General features: G+C 39.9%; 1 protein-coding gene across 3 annotated transcripts; it reads left to right on the top strand.

Annotated features, from left to right (window-relative positions):
- The first annotated feature begins 1,129 nt into the window (after positions 1–1,129).
- LOC106599708 (desmocollin 2-like protein) lies at positions 1,130–16,255 on the top strand. Of its 3 annotated transcripts, none has more exons than XM_014191009.3 (16): positions 1,130–1,307; positions 6,051–6,141; positions 6,341–6,540; positions 6,668–6,772; positions 7,655–7,810; positions 7,962–8,106; positions 8,304–8,458; positions 8,586–8,720; positions 8,872–9,057; positions 9,283–9,530; positions 9,855–9,997; positions 11,414–11,638; positions 11,957–12,178; positions 12,444–12,559; positions 12,692–13,039; positions 13,369–16,255. In XM_014191009.3, the coding sequence occupies exons 3-16, from the start codon at positions 6,442–6,444 to the stop codon at positions 13,564–13,566; spliced, it is 2,481 nt and encodes an 826-aa protein (XP_014046484.1). In that variant the 5' UTR covers positions 1,130–1,307; positions 6,051–6,141; positions 6,341–6,441; the 3' UTR covers positions 13,567–16,255. The 3 variants fall into 3 exon arrangements, with proteins under 3 accessions (XP_014046484.1, XP_014046483.1, XP_045570672.1); XM_014191008.2 differs by lacking the exon at positions 1,130–1,307 and adding an exon at positions 1,737–2,074; XM_045714716.2 differs by lacking the exon at positions 1,130–1,307 and adding an exon at positions 5,398–5,494.
- Positions 16,256–18,476: the final 2,221 nt, after the last annotated feature.

Here is an 18,476-nt window from a genome sequence, read left to right as displayed (position 1 = left end):
GCTGCTGGGTTGTTGCCCTCCTACGGCCTCCTCCACGTCTCCTGATGTACTGGCCTGTCTCCTGGTAGTGCCTCCATGCTCTGGACACTATGCTGACAGACACAGCAAACCTTCTTGCCACAGCTCGCATTGATGTGCCATCCTGGATGAGCTGCACTACCTGAGCCACTTGTGTGGGTTGTAGACTCCGTCTCATGCTACCACTAGAGTGAAAGCACCGCCAGCATTCAAAAGTGACCAAAACATCAGCCAGGAAGCATAACAACTGAGAAGTGGTCTGTGGTCACCACCTGCCGAACCACTCCTTTATTGGGGGTGTCTTGCTAATTGCCTATAATTTCCACCTGTTGTCTATTTCATTTGCACAACAGCATGTGAAATTTATTGTCAATCAGTGTTGCTTCCTAAGTGGACAGTTTGATTTCACAGAAGTGTGATTGACTTGGAGTTACATTGTGTTGTTTAAGTGTTCCCTTTATTTTTTTGAGCAGTGTATATTTTTTAAATGCAACAATGTATTTGTTTTTAATAAACTTTTAAATACAGACTATTGGTATCAAATTCGTCTGTAAAAGTACACCTTAGATATGTATGCTTGTGGTCTTGTGACCATTTTGAAGAATCACATGAAACTTCTCTGAATCATTCTAGACACCTTGACAATGCATAATATATTACTTATTTGTTGATAAGTATAACTAACTTCTCTAGAGCCTGTAAAGTACAAACGGTTTTTTTCTCACTATTGTGACAATTGTCAACTGTAGCCACTTATTTCCCTTCACAGTCGGTTTGCCTAAATACAGTATGACCATCATTCACATACTTAATACTTCTTATCAAACTTAGCTTTTTTAAGCCTGCAATTTACACATACTTCGAGACGATATTTATATAATAAGGAATCCCCTTGATCACGTCCACAAATTGGGGAAAACAAACATTCTTTCCCATTGTAAAAGAGCCAACCTTGTTGTCGACTTTTTTGTTATACAGAAATAACAAAACATGCTACTGTTTTGTTCCATGTACATGTATCCAGGTCAAAAATCCCGATCTACGGTTCTCAATGCTCCCAGGTAGGGAAAAAAAGGCTGCGAGAAGAGCCATTTGGCTTCAGGCTATGGCTATTTGGCCCCTACAAAAAAAGATAGCAGTTTTGTAACTGCAGTAAAAGTACAATAACTGCAGTCGACTGTGGTATTTTAGACGTAGTAATTGCTGAATTCAATTGCAATCTGTTTTATTAAGGAGAGTGGGATAATCTTGAACGGCATTGTTGGTTAAGGGCTTGAAAGCATTTCACAGTAAGGTCTACACTTGTTGTATTTGGCGCATGTGACAAATAATATTTTATTTGACCCGGTGTCCAAGTAGGCTTCATGTAGCTATGTGTGTTGAAAACATTTCACCACAGGTAAGACATTTAACTTGTTTAGTACAGTCAGTTTATAACTCCACTCACTACTTGTAGCCGTTTGTTTGTGTTGTTGGTCTTGGCTAGCTTAATGTTCCGGTCAGCAGCTAGCACCATCATGAAAATGGGCGTGAGGGTTTTTCTGAGAAGTGAGAACGCTAGGGAGCAGGCAATGTTGAAAAGTAATCTTAAATGTAGTTGTGTAATCGACCAAAAAAAGCACCCAACAATAACATTTCGTCTGAAAAGGGTGACGTTTTTGCTGTTAGCCAATGGAATAACCTAGGTAACCACAGGTTATTTTCCCCACAGGAAAGCTGGGCATGACTTGACTATTGTTAGGGGGGTAGTATCTCACCCCTAGACAACCAATGCGTCACCGACGTGCAGGTTAGTGAGTAATCGCGGGCGTGGTTCCATGCCTACATTTCTACGGTCATATTAGAACATCAACGAAATCGTTATTCCGCTACAGGCAATGTCAGTCGCCATATGGACAAAATGAGGGTTCTGTAATTGATTGATGTAAAGAATATCCACCATCTCAATCCCGCCCTTGACAGAACAACTTTTAGTTATTGTTCTTGCGTGTGTAATCGTGTCTAGTCGGCAACAAAAATGGCACCGAATTTACTTGTACATTTATGCATCTTTTTGGTAAGTCAATTCTATTAAATTAAAGTGTCTCTATATTTTTCACATTTGATTTTGATATATCACCTGCCCAAGTTTCTGTTAATGTAATTGAGTTTGCAAACTTTGTAGCCAAACTTACTTTACAGTGTCGCATAGCCGGGGAATATGTTTGGGGACTACTAAAGGCCCAGTGCAGTACGTTTGTGAAAAAATAACATTTTCAAAAAATTTATACATTTTTCCGTGTTACAGATGGCATTGGTCCACTAATACAGGACTAGTAAAGGCCCAGTGCTCTACTTTTGTGAGGAAAAAAATGAAAGGATATATATATATATATATATATATATATATATATATATATATACTCTTGAATGTTGAAAAAGTTGTGTCCAAACTTTTGACTGGTACTAATATATATATATATATATATATATATATATATATATATATATATATATATATATATATATATATTAGTACCAGTCAAAAGTTTGGACACAACTTTTCAAGAGTTTTTCTTTATTTTTACTATTTCCTACATTGTAGAATAATAGTGAAGACATCAACACTATGAAATAACGAATATGGAATCATGTAGTAACCAAAAAAGTGTTAAGCAAATCTAAATATATTAAATGTGAGATTATTCAAAGTGGCCACCCTTTGCCTTGATGACAGCTTTACACACTCAAGCTGTGTAAGGGCTATTTGGCCAAGAAGGAGAGTGATGGAGTGCTGCATCAGTTGACCTGGCCTCCACAATCACCCGACCTCAACCCAATTGAGATGGTTTGGGATGAGTTGGACAGCAGAGTGAAGGAAAATCAGCCAACAAGTGCTCAGCATATGTGGGAACTCCTTCAAGACTGTTGGAAAAGCATTCCAGCTGAAGCTGGTTGAGAGAATGCCAAGTGTGTGCAAAGCTGTCATCAAGGCAAAGGATGGCCACTTTGAAGAATCTCAAATGTAAAATATATTTTGATTTGTTTAACACTTTTTTGGTTACTACATGATTCATATGTGTTATTTCATAGTTTTGATGTCTTCACTATTATTTTACAATGTAGAAAATAGTAAAAATAAAGAAAAACCCTTAAATGAATCGGTGTGCCCAAATTTTTGACTGGTACTGTATATACACTACATGACCAAAAGTATGTGGACACCTGCTTGTTGAACATCTCATTCCAAAATAATGGGCATTAATATGGAATTGGTCCACATGCGTTTGTGTATATATAGTGTATATAGGCCTATTTCTACTTAAAGGTTTTTTATTCCAATTTTTCAGGGAGTGCTGCAGAACTCTCAGCACCCCAGCTATGTAGTGGTCTAACATTCAGCTAAAAAGATCACTGGCAAGGTGCAGCTTGTTGATACATCTACGGTGCCTTCAAAAAGTATTCATACCCCTTGACTTATTCCACATTTTGTTGTTTTACAGCCTGAATTCAAAATGGATTAAATATATTTATTTTTCTCATCCATTTACACACAATACGCCATAATGTCAACGTGAAAACATGTTTTTAGAAATGTATGCACATTTATTCAAAATTGAATACGGAAATATCTCATTTACATAAGTATTCACATCCCTGAGTCAATACATGTTAGAATCACCTTTGGTAGTGATTACAGCTGTGAGTCTTTCTGGGTAAGTCTCTAAGAGCTTTGCACACCTGGATTGTACGATTTCTGCCCATTATTCTTAAAACAAATATTCAAGCACTGTCAAGTTGGTTGTTGCTCATTGCTAGTGTCGTCAAAACTCTAACCAAAAAGGAGTTACTTGTCATTTCTTCAAACAATCAACCTTTTATTTGATAAGATTCGCAATAATGTAGCTGGTCAGCCCTACACTCTGAGGTGGAAGGCTGAGAGCTCAAATGACACAAGGAGTGCAGAAACCTTATATCGTCACACCGTCCTATGCAAGCGTGTACAAAACACATGCTCTTGTTATGTGTACGTGTGTGGAGAACAGGACGAAACTGAAGTAAAAGTTACCGACTAACTGTGAATTCAGTCGCCTCGTTCTGGAGCAACTGCTGGTTATTTTAATCTTCTAGTGAGGACAATAGGTGTCAAAGCAACAGAAAATCACTCCAGCCTTAGTTCCTCATAACGTAGCCAGCAAGTGCCTTTTACTGTCTGCCCGGATGATATATGGTTTCACTTCCACACACATTCACAAGCATGAACCTTTAGCCCAGCAACAGGCTCGATCACTGGTGCACAGGATACAACACTTTGCTCTGTTTTCAGTACATTAAAAGTAACCAGTTCATTCCCTTCTGACTAATAGGAAACCATAGGTCGCCCCGGTCAGCTCCTGACTGTGTGCCCAGAACATCATCGGGACCTCATTTCCTACTTAGCTTTCTATGCTACTCACTCACAAGACAAGTTAAAACAGGCCTATACTAATGCACGTACATTCTTATATGAGCTAGTTTCTTTAACAATCTCAACCTTAATGCCCAAGCAACTAAGCTTCAGGAAAGATCTTCTAGTACACAAGCATCAGCAAGGTTTAACAAAAATGTCCCTTACACTAGACAGACATTTTCAAGTCTTGCAATAGATTTTCAAGCCGATTTCACTCAAATCTGTAGCTAGGCCACTTAGGAACAGTCAGTGTCGTCTTGATAAGCAATTCCAGTGTATATTTGGCCTTGTGTTTTAGGTTATTGTCCTGCTGGAGGTGAATTTGTCTGCTAGTGTCTGTTGGAAAGCAGACTGAACCAGGTTATCCTCTAAGATTTTGCCTGTGCTTAGCTCTATTCAGTTAATTTATATCCCAAAAACTCCCTAGTCCTTGCCGATGACAAGCATACTCATAACATGATGAAGCCACCACCATGTTTGAAAAATATGAAGTGGTACTCAGTGATGTTGTGTTGGATTTGCCCCAAACATAATGCTTTGTATTCAAGGCAAAGTTAATTTCTTTGCCACATCTTTTTGCAGTTTTACTTTAGTGCCTTATTGCAAACAGGATGCATCTCTTGGAATATTTATTTTCTGTACAGGCTTCCTTCTTTTGACTGTGTCGTTTAGGTTAGTATTGTTGAGCAACTACAGTACAATGTTGTTGGTCTGTCCTCAGTTTTCTCCTATTACATCCATTAAACTCTGTAACTGTTATAAAGATACAATTGGCCTCATGGTGAAATCCCTGAGCGGTTTCCTTCCTCTCCGGCAACTAAGTTCGGCAGGACGCCGGTATCTTTGTAGTGACTGGGTGTATTGATACACCATCCAAAGTGTAATTAATAACTTTACCATGCTCTACGGGATATTCAATATCTGCTTTTTTTTACCCATCTACCAATAGGTGCCCTTCTTTGCGAAGCATTGGAAAACCACCCAGGTCTCTGTGGTTGAATCTGTGTTTGAAATTCACTGCTCGACTGAGAGACCTTACAGATAATTGTACGTGTGGGGTATAGAGATGAGGTAGTCATTCAAAAATAATGTTAAACACTATTATTGCACACAGAGTGAGTCCATACAACTTATTATGTGACTTGTTAAGCACATTTTTACTCCTGAACTAATTTTGGCTTGCCATAACAAAGAGGTTGAATACTTCTTGACTCAAGATATTTTAGCTTTTAATTTAATTAATTAATTTGTAAACATTTTGAAAAACATAGTTCCACTTTGACATTATGGAGTATTGTGTGTAGGCCAGTGACACAACATCTCAATTGAATCCATTTTAAATCCATGCTGTAACACAACCAAATGTTGAACAAGTTAAAGGGTGTCAACACTTTTTGAAGGCACTGTACCTGTGCAGCCTATGCACTCCTTGAAAACGTCCTTGTACACATTTAAATGTATATTCTTTTGGTTAATCTAGTACAAAGAACTGACAAGACAGAATGTCCATGAATGCAGTACCATATTTGTAACACAGCTTTTGTATGATATGCCACCTGTTAGAATGTATGAACAATATCTCTCTCGCATGTGTCAATTCCAGATCCTCTCATGTGTGGACTCCTGCTTTATCCCTGTCTCCATACAAGCAACAGTACCTCAGACAGTACAAGTGGGACATGTTATTGCAAAAGGTCCTGCCATTCACAAATGTTTCCGTCCTGTCTAACGTTGAATGTACTTAATACTGAATGAAACAATCAATATAGTCATGAACTGTTTATAACCAGTTGACATCCTTAATCATAATCAAGTAATTGTGTCGTGGATGATCCATGTTGTTTTTTTAGTCATTGTATAGTTGATAACGTTTCTTTCTCTCTCGTCGTTCAGTTGATGTGGACCAATGTGACACCATCACATTGCACTTTACAACTAGTGACCCCGACTTCACAGTACGACCTGATGGCACTATAGTAACAGTCGCCATCACCATGGTACCAGCCAATGGCAGAACATTCTCAGTGCAGTTTCAGGACCCCAATGGTCAGAAGAGAGAAATGAATGTTTACCTTGTCCAGAACTCTAGAAAGGTAAGGTGGATTCTGCATGGGCTTATAGTACAAAGTCCCATTTTTCAAAGCAGTATTGTTTTTGTGAAATTATCTATATCACATTGTTGACTTGTGACTTTGTGTGGTCTTTTTTCTGCTTTTTTAGGTATTGAAAGATGGCCTACTAAAGCGCTCCAAAAGACGTTGGAGTCCTCTGCCCTTCAACATCATAGAAAATGACATTCTGCCATTTCCAAAGGACGTTGAGCTGGTAATTTCCTTAAAATAAGTTACAACTTGCATCACATTTCAGCACATTTTGTGTTTGAATATTGATATTAAACCTAAGCCATGTACATATTTTGTGTCATGTAACAAACCCCAAATTATCCTCTACATGTCCTTGCCTTTCTCCCACCCCCATGTTCCACTCTATTTCTCATTCTTTCTCAGTTGCGGCTAATGCACATTCTGTACCTGTATGGTCCACGCCCTCACCTGGGGGTTCACACATCCAGACACACTGAACCACACACACACAGAGGGATCAGTTGGAACGTTTACTTAGTTGTTTTTTTTCTCCTTTTTAGCCCTTCCCCTTCCTTTCTAAGTACAAGGCTGGATGTGCACTGTAATTGAATCTGTTGTAACCTGCCTAGGGAATACATATTAATACATAATAACTTTTTCTAACAGTACTCGACAAGTATAGTGCTTTAGGCCTATTACCTGTAAGGCATATGAGCATTTCTGTTTTGCATAGCTCAATGCTTCACATTCTTAATTGTGCAATTTCTTAACCAGGGCAGGCAAGTGCACAGATAGGGCTCTACCTGTGCAGAGCACATGCCCCTTTGTCTTTCTAGTCTCTAAAGTGCCCTTTTGGGTGGGTGGTATAATTTTGTATTCATTCTTTTGTCATTGTTGTTCGTAACCCACTGCCCGCAAGTCGTCGACAAGTTCACAATTTGTGATAATGAGTGAGAGTGTTGCTGCAGAAATAAATAGGCCTATGCTCAAATATGTTAAAATTGTCATTTTGAGCACCTGCCCCCTGAAAGGTCTGTGTGTGGCCTTGAACCAGGGTGATATTATTATCCCACTGCTTGTTGAAGCTTGACCGCAGATAATACTTGATTGTTTCCTGGTCCAGATTGCATCTGATTCGTCGGCCACTCGCAGTGTGTACTACACCATCAGTGGGCCTGGAGTGACAGAGGAGCCTGTGGGTGTGTTCAGTGTGGTGATGGATACTGGGATGTTGCAGGTCAACAAAGCTGTCGACCGTGAGAGAACCCCTCAGTTTGTAGTGAGTAGTAAACAACAAATATTGATTGCTTGCTTGAATAATTGATTGATTCTTTATCTGATGTTAAAACATGACAATTGTACTCTTGATGCGTAGCAAAGACAACACAAACAGTGTAAGCCATTTCTAAACTGAGTCCATCTTCCTCCAGTTTCAAGCCAGAGTGTTTGACAGATACACCAACCAGGAGACAGATCTACCATTACCCATCATAGTGAATGTAGACGATGTGAACGACAATGCACCAACTTTCACTGGCCTACTGCAGTTTACTGTGCTGGAGCAAAGCAAAGCAGGTGAGAAACACACAACTGAAATAAGAAATACCAGAGTGCCCCGAGCCTCTGTAATATAGTACATGGAAAAAGTGACATTCGTTTCACAAGTTAGTCCATTTTCTGAGCAATTAGTGCACACATCCAGACATTGACCTTTAACGGGAACTTGTGGATGTGAACTAATAGCCTGTGTGTTGTGATACGTTCTATTGCAGGGACGATGGTGGGGATGGTGAATGCCACAGACATAGACAAGCGTGGTACAGACCACACTAAGATCAGGTACTCCCTCCTCTCTGGGACTAACCTATTCTACATTAACCCAGAGACGGGAGTCATCAGCACCAAAACAGACACCCTCGACAGAGAGGTCAGTCCCATCGTTGTACCTTTTACAAAAATATCTCACTTACAGTTTTCCAGGGTTCCACGTTGTTGATCACGGCTATCATTGTTTGAATTATTGATCTAAATGTATGTTTGTATTTGTTTTTCAGGTGAATGATAAGCATTTGGTGACAGTGGAAATCAGAGACATGAATGGAGCTCTGACTGGTCTATTCAACACAACCACAGCCACCATTGTGTTGGGTGATATCAACGACAACCCTCCCACATTCACAAAGACATCTGTACGTTTTCTTTGACAAGTTTTTACAGTAGTGTAGTTTGTGTATTGCAGTTTATTCCGCAATGTAACGAAAAAGGCATGGATGTCCCAGTTTGTCTTATGAATACTCTGTTTGCTTTGGTCAAATAACAATATGTTACTTCCTTTTGCAGTACGATGTAAAAGTTAAAGAGAACCAAGGAGAGGGACTCATCCTCAGAATCCCCATTGAAGATAAGGACTTGGTGAAGACACCAAACTGGAACACTGAGTTTGTCATCCAAAAGGGGAACGAAAATGGGAACTTCAGGATCGAAAGAGACCCCAAAACGAATGAAGGACTAATTTACCTAATAAAGGTGAGCTGGTACTCACAATGAACCTGTATTTTTGATTTGATCATGACTTTCTGGATCCATAGATGTCTTGCTAGTTATTTATAAAATGAGGCTAATGTATACATTTTGTGAACTATCCCATAACATAAAGACAGTCAAAATATTGAGCCAAAAGTCTTCTTTGCGCATTGTCATTGACGGCTGATAATACAGTAAAATAACGCTCCATGTCCTTGCTGTCTCCAGCCTCTAGACTACGAGAAGACCAAGAACCTGAAGCTGGAGGTGATGGCCCGTAACCAGGCTGAGCTGAGTGGGACCAAGGCCCAGTGGATGTCCATCCCTGTAGACGTCTCTGTAGTGGACGAGGACGAGGGACCAGAGTTCACCGCCCCCACCGTACACTTTAGAGTCAAGGAGAACACTCCTAACGACACCCTGATTGGGACCTACATAGCCGTAGACCCAGAGACCAAGAGCAGCGCCGGCATCAAGTAAGATCCTAGTTTACCTTATTGATCTCACCAATAATTGACCTAGCCAGGTCCCAGATCTGTTTGTACTGTCTTGCCATAATTACAGGAGATGGCAAGACAGCACAAACAGATCTGGAACCAGGGTAGTATTGGCCTATTGTGTGACCATGTTGATAATAATCATAATAATAATAATAATAATATGATGTTATAACAAGTAAGGTCAGATTGTGTTTCAAAAGAAGATAGAGGAATGCCATGTTTTTTCTCACTCCAGCAGAATTGTACCATTATACAAGAGAATGCTGTAAAAGTTCCTTCTCTCCCTCTGTTCCCTCTCAGGTATTACAAGGTCTCAGACCCTGCTTCATGGATCAAGGTAGATGAAAGCACCGGACAGCTGAAGATCGCCAACACTATCGACAGGGAGTCCCACTTTGTAACGAATGGCGTGTACAACGTCACTATGAAAGCTGTTGATGCCAGTAAGTAGATATTGTTACAGTGTCTTAGTTGAATACACAATATATACAAAAGTATGTGGACACCCCTTCAAATTAGTGGATTTGGCTATTTCAGCCACACCTGTTGCTGACAGGTGTATATAAAATCGAGCACACAGCCATGCAATCTCCATAGGGAAAACATTGGCAGTGTAGTGGCCTTACTGAAAAGCTCAGTGACTTTCAACGTGGACTTTTGAAGTGGAAATATCTAGGAGCAACAATGGCTCAGCCGTGAAGTGGTAGGCCACACAAGCTCACAGAACGGGACCACCGAGTGCTAAAGAGCATAGCACTTAAAAATCGTCTGTCCTCGGTTGCAACACTCACTACTGTGTTCCAAACTGCCTTTGGAAGCAACGTCAGTACAATAACTGTTTGTCGGGAGCTTCATGAAATGGGTTTCCATGGCTGAGCAGCTGCACACAAGCCTAAGATCACCAGGCACAATGCCAAGAGTTGGCTGGAGTGGTGTAAAGCTCGCCGCCATTGGACTCTGGAGCAGTGGAAACAAGTTTTTATGGATTGATGAATCACGCTTCCCTATCTGGCAGTCCGACTGATGAATCTGGGTTTGGCGGATGCCAGGAGAACGCTACTTGCCCCAATGCATATTGCCAACTATTAAAGTTCGGTGGAGGAGAAATAATGGTCTGGAGCTGTTTTAATGGTTCGGGCTAGACACCTTAGTTCCAGTGAAGGGGAATGGCTAAAGGCTAAAGCATACAATTACATTCTAGATGATTTTGTGCAACAGTTTGGGGAAGGCCCTTTGCTGTTTCAGCATGACAATGCCCCCGTGCACACAGAGGTCCATACAGAAATGGTTTGTCGAGATCGGTGTGGAAGAACTTGACTGGTCTGCACAAAGCCCTGACCTAAACTCCATCGAACACCTTTGGGATGAATTGGAACAATACGTCTGTGTTGTTTAAGTGACAAGATGAGGCGCATAGTAGTCACTATAACACCTGGTGTGACTTGGTATTTTATTAGGATCCCCATTAGCTGTTGCGAAAGCTGCAGCTACTCTTCCTGGGGTCCACACAATACATGAAACATGACATAATACAGAACATTAACAGACAAGAACAGCTCAAGGACAGAACTACATCTATTTAAAAAAAAGGCACACGTAGCCTACATATCAATACATACCCTAGCTACTGGCCCTTATCTCTGTTTTGCATTTATAACAGGGAGTGACTACTAGGGAGATACCAGTACTATATAGCATCTGTATTTCACTGAACTTTAAAGTTTATTGCTGAGTGTGATTAATGAATACATTGGAAATCTTACTCAGTCAAGCTCTCACAATAAAACCACAATAAAACCAGCAAGAATTGTTCATTGATATGTTATCGTGTTTCTTACATATGTCTACTCTATTTTTAGGTCTCAAGACCGGTACAGGGACAGTGATTATTCAAGTGGAGGATGTGAATGACCACGTCCCAATCATCCCCTCTAAAGACCTGGTGGTGTGTGAGATGGATGGGGGAGAGATGGGCTCTGTGCTGGTGGTAGCAGAGGACAAGGACCGAGCTCCATTCTCCGCCCCCTTCAGCTTTGAACTGGGAGAGGAGCATGATGGGAGATGGGCTGTGAAGCGACTTAACGGTATGAAAATGATTCCTACCTCTGGACTCCATTCCGTCTCTATATAAATTGATATCTTGCACTTAAAAAGTGAAGCAATTATTTAAATATAAACGGAAAATGCGCATCTTATAGTGAATAGTCAGTCTCATACATTCTTCAATATAACGTTAGAGCCAAAATACTTTAGAATGCAACCTCACCAGAGCCTCCTTACATAGCACCTAACTGACAATGAGTATTGTTTAGAGCCAGGAGTTTTAGTCCTTACAATGAAATCTCACCAGGAAAACTAGTGCCGAAACTCCTGTTCTTTACAACAGTGTATTTCCTCCTCAGACACTGCAGGGATGTTGGAGCACACCAAGGAGCTCCCTATTGGTCTGTATACTGTCCCCCTGATGGTCAAGGACCTACAGGGATTTGGAAAGACCCAGACTGTAACGGTCCGGATCTGCCGCTGCAGGAACGGAGCGTGTTTGGCCTATCAGAACTCCACGTCTCTGGGGGTGTGGGCCATCCTGGCCATGCTGCTGGCGCTGTGCCTGCTACTTCTTCTCTGTGAGTCTCTAATGTTTTATTATGTTCATTCATCTTATTTATGTAGGCTTGACAGGTTAGTGTCAAAGCAGTAATAAGATAGGACAACATATAAAACTGTATGAGGCGTTAGACATTAGGTGAAGTCTTAAGCAACTGATGACGGCTAGTATAACTTTGTTCCTTAGCAAATGGCTTGTGCTTCTTGTTCGTCAGACGACCCTGTGACCACTTACGGACCATACATTTTTATTGAGCTACTTTTCTTTCTTGTTCTTTATTGCAGGTATCTTCTTTGCATTCATCTGTGTTACAAAGAATGAGAAAATGGAGCTGGAAGATATGGGAGACAGTGGCGGTATCCTCCTGAAGTCTAACATTGAGGCCCCAGGGGATGCAGTGGTAAGTCTGTCATAACGACAGCATTACAAAACACATTTCTCATGTTTGTGGAATCTTAGCAAATTTCACTGTTATATCCTAATTTGTTTTTGGATGTTTGTTTTTTTTCCTCTCTGAAATATGGCTCCTCAGGATTCAAATTTCATCATCGTTCCTGCATCTGGGATCGACTCATCAGTGAAGGGATCCATGATTGACGTGGGGTGGGTGGGAGCTAAGAACTCTGGTATGATTGGAGGAGGCCTGGGCGCTCAACAGAACCTGCTACAGCAGTCCGGCGGTGTCAAAGTGACCAATATGGAGACCGGCTTCTCTGGCCAATACGAAGGCAGCCAATACGTTGGACAATATGGCAGTGGACAATGTGGTGGAGGTCAATATGGCGGTGGAAACATGACTTTTGACAACACACGTTTCATGAAATTCAACGACTCTGCAGCCTGGCACACCTGGCAAACCAACGGGCTGTTTTTACAACAGGTAAAGTGGTTGTAGGGGAACTCGAGAAACAACTCAAACAATGTAAACCGTTCTTCCTATTGGTAAAAGCCTAGACAATTCCCATCTGAAATGCTTGCTTACTTGCTAAATCCTGTGTTAGCTTTCATATATCTTGTCTGGTTGGTGAAATGTTGGTCTGTTCTCAGTGTAATACCTGTCAGTAATATCCTATGCCAGGATGTAATATCACCTACTGTAATATTTTCCCTACCATCGGACTAGTCCTTGGCTGCTCTCTATGGACTAATAACAAAATGCATTCTCCTTTCCTCACCTCATCTCTTACATTGTCTACCTGGTCTTTGCAGAAGTTGGCTTACCTAGGGACGAGGGAGGAGGGGCGATATGCCGATGACATCATTCACGCGTACGGCTTCGAGGGGGTGGGGTCTCCAGCCGGCTCGGTGGGCTGCTGCAGTGACCAAGGCAACCAGGAAGACCTGGACTTCCTAAACACATTGGGGCCAAAGTTCAAGATATTAGCTGAGGTCTGTAACAAGAAATGAACAAAGAGAATGTAATGCAATATGTTTTTATTACTGTAAGTGTACTCTTTTTCTGATAATACCATGAATTTTAGGAATCTGTTAAGAGGGTTGCCATGCTATCATTCAGAGTAATCACACTGAATTTCTCTAACTGTTTGTTGGTTAGAGCCATTTTGCACTGGAAAGTACTATGTATTTACTTGTACAGCAAATTCTCCAGATTTGAATCAACTCTGCTATTGTTATATGCAGCACTTTTTCAGAGTCTATACGGGTCCACACTTTTCAGTGATATTAACATTTTAATGAACACCTGTAGTGTTAAGGTAACTCGTATTTGGGGTATGGTGTAAAGCCTTATTTGCATATTTCCCAGTGTGCCTTACCTTTTCGAGTGAATTGTAGAGTACTTAGTGACAAAGACATGGTCATTGCATTCGTTCATTTTCAGTCCTGTGGTTTTCACCAAATAAAATGATTAACAGTGGCCTGAAACTCCTAGTTTGCAGGCCACATCAGGCTTGCATTCACATTATGCTGGCTTGCAAGGTGATGTCATTCCTATTGGAATCTAGCCAGTGTGGATATCCAAGAGTTTACATTTTTGATCACCCGTAGCCTGCATTCAGAATGACTGTCAGAGTTTGGAAAATTGATAGATGAGACTACATAAACCATCTAAACTGAAACAACCATTGCAATAAATCTAACTAACAGATTGAATTAGTTTAGAGAAGATTGTTATTTATCTTTGTGTAGCATAATATTCATTGATCAGTCAATGTACATGAAAAAACACAGATATTGAAACAAACAATAATAAAAATAAAAAACTGTAGTAGAGCATGCTGGGAAATATGATAATGGTGGCCGTGGTTTTAAGTGTTTTAATCACACTCAGATCTGGTTATTAACACCAACACTGGAGTTCTTTTGCACCACTGAGTGTTCATTTCAATCCTGAACCAACACTAGAAATGTTCCATAAAAAAATGAACACTAGGTAACACTGACCAATTTCCTGTGTGTAAATCGTGTACACTGTGATTTTTAGTGCTAAAGATGTATTTTTTGGGGGGGCATTGGTCATGTTATTTTATTTGTATATTATGGTAAAGCCCCATGAAGTTTAGTATCGTAGAATCAAATGTTTGTTCATGTGACGCTAAAAACAGGTGCCTTGAAGAATACATGAATATTTGACTAGATTATTCGATTTTTAAAATAACCTATGAATTTAGGTGGATGGGGTACAAACATTACACACTATTCTATATGAGTGTTGATTAGACTACATTGGGGCTTCTATGTTTAATTGGTCACAGGGCTTCTATGTTTAATTGGTCACACTATGATCGTCCCTCTAATCCATTCGATTCCTATGATTGATTGGCTGCAGAGAGTCTTGTGTTTAGACTAGAACAGAAGGTTCTGGGTGCTTCTTTTTAGAATATAACGTTCTGCCTGCTTCTGTTTAGAATAGAAGGTTCAGGGTGATTTATTTTTAGAATAGATGGTTCTGAAGAGACAGGTGCTGATACGACCCATGGGGTTGATGAGACAGTGTCTGACAGTAAGTCAGTTCACACACTCAGCATGAGGCTGAGTGTGTGAACAGGGAGGGGTTTGAACCAGACAGACAGCCTGTGAGTATTCATAGCGACATTTGATTGATTGATCCATTGAAAGGGAGATACCTAGTCAGTTGTACAACTGAATGCTTTCAACTGAAATGTGTCTAACTGAAATGTGTCAGAGAGGTGCGGGAGGCTGCCTTTATCAACATCCACAGGGAACAGTGGGTTAACTTTCTCAGGGGCAGAATGACATATTTTTACTTTGTCAGCTCGGGGATTAAAACGAGAAACCTTTTGGTTACTGGCCCAACATTCTAACCACTAGGCTACCTGCCGCCCCCTATGACATTACTAGAGGGCCTATGTCATAAACCCTCAAAGTTCGTTCCATAATGGGGCGAAAATGGCAGCCATCTTGGTCAGGGAGAAATCCAAAACTAGTTTAATTGGAATGAATGGCAGTAGAGGCATAGGTGATCCATTTCCTGATTTTACTTATGCAGAAAAATAAAAGTGAGGTATGTGATGTATCAGAAATTGTGTAATGTAATTATAGTCAACCTCAAATATGGTCATATAAATACAACGTATATGGGTTTTATACAAATGTTACGTGTAAATAGCCCCTAAATGTCTCAGATTTAGTTTTATTGGAAAGCAGTGAGTGCTATTATATGATACAATTTCAGTACTTATTGTATTTACAACTTGTCTATGTCCTATCATCAACTGATTTGAACCAGTGTATGGCTGTGAATTGACTGCATTGTTTGAATGGAATGTTGGCATATTGGTAGTTAATTTGGAATCATTCATCTAAAACTGTTTGGCTAGCTAGCTAACACACATACAGTGCAGACACATTCATTGTTTTACACAATATCTTATCAGAGCACTGGCAAACTCCCTGACCAACATGGCTGACCTTTGGCCAATTATTAGAAGGTTCATTTCCATTCTAGTATTCTAATTCCTAATTCTATGGATTCAAGAGCATTGTCATATGTTCATATTATTAATTTGGAATTCAATTACCAAACTGACCCATTTTGTAAATTAATCATGTTGCCTATTTCGTAAGTGTCAAATTTTGCTAATATGTTTTTTTTAAGTAAATAATATAAAATACACTTGTTGTGTTATTCACTTTGGTCCTGCTGTTTTAGTGTAAATACTTCATTTTAAGTAGAGAGAGAGTGAGGATGTGAGTGAGAGAGACAGAGTGGATTAGCTTTGAAATATTGTTACTCATGCCTAGATAAGCCTGGTGAATGGTTAAGAGGGTGTGGTTCATTGTTCAGTACAGTACATGTAGCCTTGCACAAAAACTGTAACATCACAAGGTACTGTAACTAAGGACACTTTATTCACCTTTGAACCATAGACTTAGATGACACATAGTTGAATCTGTCCTATTATGGCGTCCGTGAGGGAATGGGCAGCGCCAATGACACCATCTACATTTTGAAGTAATGAATTTTCTTCTATTACTATGACTTGATAAACAAACTGAATGGTTGCATACTTCCAACTGGAGTGTGTTTGAATAGGTTTGAACACCTGCAGTTATGAAATGTTTGCTCACGAGTATAATGGTCATTTGATGACCTGGATTTGATCCTTAATCTATAGGAAGTCCCACCCAGTTGACTACTTTAAAATGGTGGTCCTCAATGGCAATGTCCATGCAAAAACGTATTATTTCCAAGTAGTAATCTGTACAATGCCTTCAGAAAGTATTCACACCCCTTGACTTTGTTGTGTTACAGCTTGATTTAGAATGGATTACATTTAGATTTTTTGGTCACTAACCTACACACAATACCTCCTAATTTCAAAGTGGAATTATGTTTTCAAAATGTTCACTAATTAGTTAAAAATGAAAAGCTAAAATGTCTTGAGTCAATAATTATTCAACCCCTTTGTTATGGCAAGTTCTGGTGTAAAAATGTGCTTAACATAATAAATTGTATGGTCTCACTCTGTGCAATAATAGTGTTTAACTTGATTTTTGAATGACTACCTCATCTCTGTACCCCACACATACAATTATCTGTAAGGTCCCTCAGAAGAGCAGTGAATTTCAAACACAGTTTTAACCACGAGGACCAGGGAGATTTTCCAATGTCTTGCAAAGAAGGGCACCTAGCGGTAGATGGGTAAAAATGAAGAAAAAAACCAAACATTGAATATTCCTTTTGAGCATGGTGAAGTTATTAATAACACTTTGGACGGTTTATCAATACACCCATTTACTACACAGACACAGGCGTCCTTCCTGACTCGGTTGCCGGAAAGGAAGGAAACCACTCAGGGATTTCACCATGAGGCCAATGGTGACTTTAAAACAGGTATACTTTAATGGCTGTGATAGGAGAAAACAAAAGATGGATGAACAACATTGTAGTTACTCCACAACCCTAACCTAATTAATAGAGTGAAAAGAAGGAAGCCTGTACAGAATAGAAATATTCCAAAATATGCATCATGTTTCCAAAAGGCACCATATTAATACTGCAAAGAAGTTCGCAAAGCAATTACATTTTTTCCTGAATACTAAGTGTTATGTTTGGGGCAAATCCAATCCAACACATTACTGAGTACCACTCTCCATGCATAGTGGTGGCTGCATCATGTTATGGGTATGCTTGAAATCCTTAAGGACTGGGGAGTATTTCAGGATAAAAAATAAATGGAATGGAGCTAAGCACAGGCAAAATCATAGAGGAAAACCTGGTTCAGTCTGCTTTCCACCAGAAACTGTGAGATGAATTCACCTTTCAGCATGACAATAACCTAAACCACAATGCCAAATCTACACTGGAGTTGCTTACCAAGAAGACAGTGAATGTTCCTGAGTGGCCAAGTTACAGTTTTGATTTAAATCTACTTGAAAATCTATGACAAGACCTGAAAATGGTCTAGCAATGATAACAACCAATTTGACAGAGCTTGAAGAATTTTGAAAATAAAACAGGGCAAATGTTGCTCAATCCAGGTGTGGAAAGCTCTTAGCGGCGTACCCAGAAAGACTCACAGCTGTAATCATTGCAAAAGGTGCTTCTACTAAGTATTGACTCAGGGGTGTGAAAACTTATGTAAATGAGATATTTCTGTATTTAATTTTCTATAAATTTGATAACATTTCTAAAAACACGTTTTCACTTTGTCATTATGGGTTGTTGCGTGTAAATGGGTGAGAAATGTAATCCAGGCTGTAACAACAACATGTGGAATTAGAGGGCTATGAATAGGAAGGTACTAAACTCAGCAAAAAAAGAAACATCCCTTTTTCAGGACCCTGTCTTTCAAAGATAATTCGTAAAAATCCAAATAACTTCACAGATCTTC

This window comes from Salmo salar, chromosome 03, assembly GCF_965601325.2.
Source record: "Salmo salar chromosome 03, fSalSal1, whole genome shotgun sequence".
Taxonomy (NCBI): Eukaryota; Metazoa; Chordata; class Actinopteri; order Salmoniformes; family Salmonidae; genus Salmo; species Salmo salar.
Note: the sequence above shows the minus strand (reverse complement) of the source record. Positions and strands in the feature narration are given on the sequence as shown.

Coding starts and splice junctions, on each gene's coding strand:
- LOC106599708 (XM_014191008.2), top strand. CDS start 2,036: ATGGCACCGAATTTACTTGTACATTTATGCATCTTTTTG. Junction 9,998..11,413: donor TATGAAAGCTGTTGATGCCA/GTAAGTAGATAT, acceptor CTCTATTTTTAG/GTCTCAAGACCGGTACAGGG. Junction 12,560..12,691: donor AGGCCCCAGGGGATGCAGTG/GTAAGTCTGTCA, acceptor ATGGCTCCTCAG/GATTCAAATTTCATCATCGT.